The following is a 9,046-nucleotide window of genomic DNA, read 5'->3' as shown; positions in this document are numbered from 1 at the left end:
GTCCAGCCCTCCACCCTCACACTTCACTTCACCTCCCTCACCTTGCATTATCTTCTTCACTTCTGTCCTGGATCTCATCTATCCATCTCACACCGTCCGTCGCCCTGTTCTTAATCCCTTTTACTAGTGTTTTTACATCTAGAAGCTTCCTCCCTTTTTAATTTATACCTAATTTCACAATGGTCACTGTTACCTATCTGTCCTCCAACCTCCACCTGTGTGACTGCTTCTTCCCTGTTAGTCAGAATTGAAACTAGAATATTATTCACACTTGTGGGCTTTAAGATTACCTGTTAAAAAAAAAAAAAAATCCTGAATTACACTAAAAAATTCCTCTGCTTCACTATTGCCCACCATCAGGTTCCAGTCAGTATTCTTAAATTTTTTAATGTCCTGCCACACTTGCTAGTCTGTATCTGCCCGGTCTATTTATTTCCCGCCACAGTGAGCTACTCGCTTCCTTTGTAGTATTCGGTGGTCTGTACATTAATCCCAGTAGTTTTGATTGTGATCCTTCCTTAATATCAATCCATATCGACTCGGTTTTGCAATCTGTTTTTTTATGTTATTGTTAATACAACATTGTAATGTGTCCCTAACATAAGCGTGACGCCTCCTCTTCTATTCTCCCTGTCTTTGTAGAATAGTGTATAACCATCTATCTGAACCTCTGGATTAAATACTTCTGACATATCTAACCAAGTTTCTGTTAAAGCAATGATATCGAAGTTTTCTACACACGCCGTTCCTCTAAACAAGTCTATTTTATTCAAAATACTTCTACAATTCGTATAATAAACACTCCAGTTATTCCTCGCCTTCGGTGAACTAGTTACCTTTCTAGTTTTAACTGATTTGTCTTTCCTTTCGTCCTCACAAGCCCTTCCTCTCTTTTGACTAACGAGAAGAACGCTGGAGTGCAGTTACCTCCCGCTCGAGTGTTCCGGCCAAAACCCGAACACCCTTGTGTGATAAATGCACTCCATCCCTGGCATACAAGATATCCTTGCCATAGAAAGGGTCCCAGTTCTCGATGAATGTCCATCCATTACTTTTACAATGATTCGCGAGCCTGAGATTCATTGTAATAGCCCTGGACAGCCACTTAGCACCAACTCCCCTTCTCGGCAAGACACCACATACCACAGGAATCCCGCCATTGTCCCTAATCTTATCCAACGCCTGTCTAAATTTCCTAAACAACTTCTCTCTCCTGACCTTACCAAGGCCATTCCCTTCCGCGCTGAGAGAAATAAAAAGGGGTGGGGCTTGGTCCCATAATTTTCCAAGCACGTGTCTAGCCTATCTGCTACTTTCCTTATCCCTGCCCTTGGCAAAGACACCCTTGTCCTACACTTCCTATCCGTTGCATAAAACGCACTAAGTGTCTAACCTGATTACTTCCGAGCACAAGCACTCTACCTGAGGAGAGAGTAACTGCGTCTGCCCCTTCCTTCCTCTCCTTGTCTCATCTCGCCACGTCCACCTCCTCCTTCGTCACTCCCTTCATTATGATGAAGAGATTCTTCGTCTCCACTTGGCTCCCCTCGAAGAGAGGCGCCTTGGAGACCTTCATCCTCTTCATACTCCTGCACACAACCGACCACTGCACCTCCGTCGCCTTACTAGGTAAGGTGATGGCGGGGCCCGACTTTTCCTCAGGTGCTGAGATCCGCTCACAGTGAATGGTGAGGGAGCGTTCATCACCATTACCACTGTTGTAAACTATTGTCACCAACACAGTCAAAGCAAGGATGAGTGGTATGACAACATTAATCACCATCACTATGTATCACTATCCTAACACTAGAAAGCACTAACTTTCATATAACCAATTTTTCTTTTTACGGTTAGAATCATTGAAGTAACATGCACATGATAATTCCTCAAACCTTTATTAATCAACGATGCAAGACAATGACGTTAAGACAAGAAATGCTAGTACACCTTATAATAATAACCGGTGTGTGCTATGAAGTGTATTGCTAGGTGTCCATATTTCCAAACGTTTCGGCGTCTCATCTCTACTACTTTCAACAGGGTCATATATGTGGCCTTTAAAAAGAGTCCAGATGAAAGCCCAGTGCGCTTCAAAATATTGATTCGAGACTCAAGAGCAGCAAGAATGTAGAATATCCGGGTGGTCACGTAGTGGGCAGATTAAGTGTGAAGGTGTTAGTGTTCCGGAGCAGCACAGCCACAGCCCATGTCCATGAGGTGGATGGTCTTGAAGGAGGAGTCACAGATGGCTGGCCGTAGCTTAAGCTGGAGCTGCGTCACGGGCCTAGAGGCACCATAGCAGGTCAGTTGGAGACTCGTGTTGAAGGTGCTTGTGGGGTTGAAGTATCTACAATTATAGTACCACCACGCTCCTCCTCTTACTGATGCGCAGTTACCTGAAGCGAAATGTGGGATGAAATTATTTAGCTTTCACAGTAATATGTTCACTTGAGGATGCAACGAAATTAAGTCAAGCAAACGGTTACTGAAATAATGTGCATAATGAACTTTCACGGCGTTCTTTGCTGTAAACAAGACGAAGTACACGTGACGTGACACACACCGCCATAGCTGTCGTGGTCCCTATCGAGTGTGGTGAAGGAGCGGCCACTCATATAGCGGAGACAGCTTGTTGAACTGCTGCCTCCCGTGAGAGATCCCGTCATGTAGGCGGAATACCTTAGGGAAAGAGAAAGTAGGAAAAAAAAGGAGTCAAATAAATATATTAGAAGTGTCTACCACCTAGATAAATGTAAAGTGGCAATTGATTACTTGGAACTAGCATGAAAATAAGAACAACCATTTGGTATTGAAAAACCACATGGAACTTAAGTTGATGGAGAAATGAGGTTGTATTATACATCATCTTTATTTGTGGAGACTGTAAATGTTTTGTTTCTGCGTGCTTAGTATAAATGGAAGCACAGTTTATATGTTAGACGTGTGGTGCGTCAGCCTTGCCTGCTCCTCTATAGGGAGGCAGCAGTCAATCAAGGCCCAGGTCTGTTTGATCAGCTGAGTTAGCACCCTTTCTTTTTCCAGTATCTATGCTATTTTTCCCTGGAACACTGATCGCTTCTTACTCGATGATGGTCATAGTTGTCATGGTTCTCGATAACACAGCTTATCACAGGTCGAAAACAGAGGTAATGACCGTTAACCCAGGGCTATCTCTATGTGTAGGCATAGCGTAATTAAATTTATGTGTAGACATAGTGAAAGAGGTGGCGCGGAAGCCTTGCTTAGCACTTTCAAGGAAGGCAGTATTTAATCAGGCCCCAGCTTCCGTGGAACCACTGTAAAAGAGCACTTCTCATTAGAAAGCGCTGCACATTACACAGTTATGCCCCTGCAGCAGTGATTCCGCTACCTCAAGTCCCGATGATGGTCACTGACATGGGTCTTGACTTCCCCAGCCCTTCACAGGTGAAGAGAAATAGTAACTTCACTCTTGGCTGTCTGTGTCATGTATGGAGGATAAAAGCTATGAGTAATAAAAATAAAAAAAGATGTTTGTGTCCTGTCGCTACCTGCTTGTGTTTACCTGTTGTCCTCAGAATTAACTCTAAAATTCTCGTAGGTGGCGAAGTCGTAACCTCCAGAGACTAAGCCCACGTCCAAACGGATGCCGTAAGCACGGCTGTACGTCATCTGGTGCAGCAGATCATTGCCTGCAGAGTATTTGGAAAGTTTACATCGCTGCTTAATGATCTTTTTCACCTTCTTATGACGTGGACTGCTTTAAGAGTAGAAAACCAAGGAAAATCGAAATGACGAACCATTTTTTTTTACCCAAATGTCAGTTAAGCTGATCTTTTCCTCTTGGTCCACATTTAACTAGACTCATTTAAGTGCAAAAAATCATTCTTATTTAAATGAATAAAGGAAAAATGTGTTAAGGTATAAGACTTCTGGTAAGGTTGAATCCTCACAACTATTGCGGAGTGTCCCAGTTCCTGTCACACCCACCCAAGTAGTACTCGGAGTAAGGGCTGCCGAAGCCTGCCTTGTAATCGTCCCACGTGCGGTTGAAGTCAAGCTGGACCCTCTGGTGCTGGCGTCTGAGAAACACTGTCCAGCCGCCGCCGTCTGTCTCCATGTCGCACCACACCAGCACCGGCTTTCCACACGTGCACCTGGCGGTCAGCAATGGAATGAGGAAGGCAGCTAGTTTTCTTACGATTCAAAGTAAAAATGTTACTCTTATTCGTCATTATATGGAAATAGATTGAAACAGTTTTTCGTAATGTAATTCATTCATCTTGTTATTATGCAAATTAAGGCATCGTGACAATTAAGTTTGTGTGAATGATGAGAGGCGCGGCGCCAGGCACTCACGTGAAGGGGTAGATCTCGTACACACCACTAACTGTGGCCCCGGCCATCAGGTGGTCTGCACAGTCCACGGGTCTGTTGATGACGGAGATTTCATTCATTGAGCTTCAGTGCACAGGCAAGCGAGAACACACACACACACACACACACACACACACACACACACACACACACACACACACACACACACACACACACACACACACACACACACACACACACACACACACATTTGTTCTATAAAATGACAAAAGATTAGTAATTTAATTCAAGACGACTTTTGTTCAAGGAGGCCTTTGATACTCTGCTCTGAAAAAAAAGTAAATATATGAAAAAGCAGGCGAAAAACATTATTCTACAAATTCTGTGATATTTGGAATAATCACATAAAATTTCCAGTCAAGCTATTTTATCATACCATCATTACGTATGGGAGTGAGTAGCAGCGGCAAGAGGAGTAGAAGTTCCTTACCCACAGTCGTAAGCTATGAGTATCATTCACAGAGTAGAGACGCGTGACAATAACCGCAATGACTGGCATTCACAATTACTATTATATTCAAAGCGAAAAAAATATTGGTGAAATTCAATTTCTGTGTCATATTACTAGATATTGTCAAACTTTAAGTCAATGAGGCACTAAATGAAGAGCAATTTGGGAACCGAAAATAGGCAAATCTTTTGAGTGAACAGAGCCGAATGAACCAGCTCTAGAAAGAGCTGAAAATCCTGTCATTACTTCCCACAACAGCAAGTCAAAACGCTCCCACGCTTCGGGTGGTCACGTGAACAAGGATGGGAGGATGAATAACAGGCGTAATCCACCAAGCCCTTAGACAAATTTCTCACTCCCTCAAAGGCACTTTATTTTCAAGAAATCACTGTACCTAAAGTTTTGAAGCTGGCTGGAATTTTATTCTTTTATACCGGACAATGACTTTTCTTTCACTGGTATCAGTTTCAAATAAGTACTATAAAGGGAAAGGGGGCAAATTAAAAGGAGAATAACAGGGTTTAGTAAACACGACACACGGGTAACAGCGCATCGAGAAAGACACTAGAATAACGTGGCTTACTGAGACAACACATAACTTACGCAATACATAACTTCACCCCTCGTAACAATATATATATATATATATATATATATATATATATATATATATATATATATATATATATATATATATATATATATATATATATATATATATATATATGAGAGAGAGAGAGAGAGAGAGAGAGAGAGAGAGAGAGAGAGAGAGAGAGAGAGAGAGAGAGAGATTATGGACCTGATGGGGTTTCTCCTATTGTTCTGCGAAACTCCGCCTCTATTGTTACACCTTGCCTAGTCAAACTCTTTCAGCTCTGTCTGTCAACATCTACCTTTCCTTCTAGCTGGAAGTTTGTCTACATTCAGCCTGTTCCTAAAAAGGGTGACTGTTCTAATCCTTCAAACTACCATCCTATTGTTTTAATTCCCTGCCTATATAAAGTTTTTGAATCTATCCTCAACAGAAAGATTCTTAAACATCTATCACTTCACAACCTTCTATCTGATCGCCAGTATGGGTTCCGTCAAGGCCGCTCTACTGGTGATCTTCTGGCTTTCCTTACTGCGTCTTGGTCATCCTCTTTTAGAGACTTTGGTGAAAGTTTTGCTGTTGCCCTAGACATATCAAAAGCTTTTGATAGAGTTTGGCAAAAAGCTTTTATTTCCAAATTAGCCTCCTATGGCTTCTATCCTTCTCTCTGTAACTTAATCTCAAGTTTCCTTTCTGACCGTTCTATTTCTGCTGCGGTAGACGGTTCCTTAAGGTTCTATCCTGTCATCCACTCTCTTCCTATTATTCATCAATGATCTTTTAAACCAAAATTCTTGTCCTATCCACTCCTACGCTAATGATACCACCCTTTACTTTTCCACGACTTTTCATGGACGTCCAATCCTTCAGGAATTAAACAGTTCACGCAGGGAAGCCACAGAACGTCTAACTTCTGATCTCTCTCTCTAAAATTTCTGATTGGGGCACAGCAAACTTAGTTTTGTTCAATGCCTCAAAAACTCAATTTTTCCATCTATCAATTCGACACAACCTTCCGGACATCTATTCCCTATTCTTCCGTGACACTCAGCTACCGCCTTCTCCTACACTGAACATCCTCGGTCTGTCCTTTACTTATAATTTAAAGTGAAAATTTCACATCTCATTTCTAGTTAAAACGGCTTCTATGAAGTTAGGCGTTCTGAGACGTCTCTGCCAGTTTTTCTCACCCTTCCAGCTGCTAACTCTGTACAAGGGCCTTATCCGTCTAAGTATGGATTATGCTTCACGTGTCTGAGGGGGTTCCACTCATACCGCTCTTCTAGATAAGGAGGAATCAAAAGCTTTTCGTCTCATCAACTCCTCTCCCATAAATGATTGTCTTCAGCCTTTTTCTCATCGCCGCAATGTTGCATCTCTTACTATCTTCTACCGCTATTTTCAGGCTAACTACTCTTCTGATCTTGCTAACTACACGTCCTTCCTCCCGCGGGTTCGCTGCACCAGACTTTCTTACTCTCACCCCTATTCTGTGCACCTCTCTAATGCAAGAGTTAACCTGTATTCTTTATCACTCACCCCTTTTTCTGGTGAACTCTGGAACTCCCTGCCTGCTTCTGTATTTCCACTTCCAGTGAATTGAACTTCTTCAAGAGGGAGATTTCAAGACACTTATCCTTCAATTTCTGACCACCTCTTTGGACCCTATACGGGGACCGGCATCTCAGTGGGTTTTTTTTTTTTCTTTTTTGCCCTTTGCCGGTGTCCTTCTTACATAACAAATAAAAAATAATATATATATATATATATATATATATATATATATATATATATATATATATATATATATATATATATATATATATATATATATATATATATATATATATATATATATATAGCTATGACTTAGTGTTCAGAGGCCTTACTTACCTGACAGAGGAGTGTATGGGGTATGGCGTGTTGGTGTTGCTGTCGGTGGGCTCTGGTTTGGTTCTGGTCTCTGTGATGATGGTGTCTGTTGTTTCTGATGGCCATGTGAAGATTCCTTGCCGTTTGGCTGCCTTGTCATTTTGGGGACTTTCGGCCAGCACGCCTGCTGCTCCCAACACTACTATTGCATACACGGAGACCCACATGTCGCTCTATTGAGGAGAGAAAGTCAGAGATGCACCAATCTATCAGTACTGGTCGCAAACTGCAGTGGAAAATATCAGCTGCAACACTCAAGCTTCAATTTACAGCGGGGGTGACGGTACTTACCACTGACTGCCGTGTGTCTATATCACCGGAGACGAGCCGAGACTGCCGCAAAGGTGATGGTTGTAGCACTGACAGCCAACCAGTCAATATATACCCCTGGGTCAGCCTGCTGGAGGAAGGGAGGGGCTGGGCTGGACTGGGCTGGGCGGGGCAGGGCGGCCCAGGGCGGGACTGGTCGTCTCGCAGGTGTGCTTCATGAATGGAGGCTCATTAGTGAGTCTTTAGGAAGCATAAACATCTTATTTTCTATTCAGCGTTGCGCGGGAGTGACGCAAATCTGAGTGTTCGTATCAGGTGTAATTAGCGAAGTGCGTCTTGGCACCAGGAGCACTTGACTACTCTGAACTGAATGCCAGTGGGGGAGCTACTCTGTGCGCTTCTACTTCGGGCACATCGGGATACTTGGGGCCTTTCTGTACTCTATTCGAGAACTTTAGAAGCATATGCCCCTCCTGCATGGACTAAACGTGTCAGGTCCTGAGTTCATCTTTATTGTGTGATGGGTTCCCGGGCAGTGGCGGAAGGGTTGCCCTGAATTTGGTGACTTCTAGACGCTGTCTTCCACGCACTAATGATATAATCTCTCTCTCTCTCTCTCTCTCTCTCTCTCTCTCTCTCTCTCTCTCTCTCTCTCTCTCTCTCTCTCTCTCTCTCACACACACACACACACACACACACACACACACACACACACACACACACACACACACACACACACACACACACACACACACACACACACACACACACACACACACACACACACACACCACACTCTCACAAAGGAAAAGGCATCACTACAATCAAACCAAAAATCGCCAGGGTTTGCCATCGGGCGTAACCTTCTTACAACTGTGACGGCACTCCTTATAACCGGTAGTACATACGACCAGAAAGCTATATAATATAACACTCAGTTGTGCTTGACCATTTAATTATATATTTTTTTTTAACTCTGCACAATGAGACGTAGTATTCATTTGGTATTGAAAGCAAGGGATTACATATAGAAAGATTACTAAAGTTTCCATGCGGATTTATAAAACGTGATCAGAAAGCTCAGAGAAAAGAACGTTGTATTTTTTTTATTTTTCTATATGTAGGAGGGACACTGGCCAAAGGCAACTAAAATCCAATAAAAAAAAATAAAAAAAATGCCCACTGAAATGCCAATCCCATAAAAGGGTCCAAAGCGGTAGTCAAAAAATGAAGGATAAGTGTCTTGAAACCTCCCTCTTGAAGGAATTCAAGTCATAGGAAGGTGGAAATACAGAAGCAGGCAGGGAGTTTCAGAGTTTACCAGAGAAAGGGATGAATGACTGAAAATACTGGTTAACTCTAGCGTTGGAGAGGTGGACAGAATAGGGGTGAGAGAAAGAAGAGTCTTGCACAGCGAGGCCGTG

General features: G+C 42.8%; 1 protein-coding gene across 1 annotated transcript; it reads right to left on the bottom strand.

Moving 5' to 3' along the window:
• Positions 1-1,878: 1,878 nt before the first annotated feature.
• LOC135101789 (tenascin-R-like) lies at positions 1,879-8,475 on the bottom strand. Its single transcript, XM_064006084.1, has 9 exons — positions 8,419-8,475; positions 7,990-8,095; positions 7,644-7,834; positions 7,314-7,525; positions 4,339-4,410; positions 3,970-4,136; positions 3,545-3,671; positions 2,564-2,679; positions 1,879-2,396 (listed from the first exon to the last, which is right to left on the bottom strand). Exons 1-9 carry the CDS (start codon positions 8,473-8,475, stop codon positions 2,176-2,178), a joined length of 1,269 nt encoding a protein of 422 aa, XP_063862154.1. The 3' UTR covers positions 1,879-2,175.
• Between the last annotated feature and the right edge of the window lie 571 nt (positions 8,476-9,046).

This window comes from Scylla paramamosain, chromosome 7 (genome assembly GCF_035594125.1).
Source record: "Scylla paramamosain isolate STU-SP2022 chromosome 7, ASM3559412v1, whole genome shotgun sequence".
Classification (NCBI taxonomy): domain Eukaryota; kingdom Metazoa; phylum Arthropoda; class Malacostraca; order Decapoda; family Portunidae; genus Scylla; species Scylla paramamosain.
This window is presented reverse-complemented; position numbering and strand designations above follow the sequence as displayed.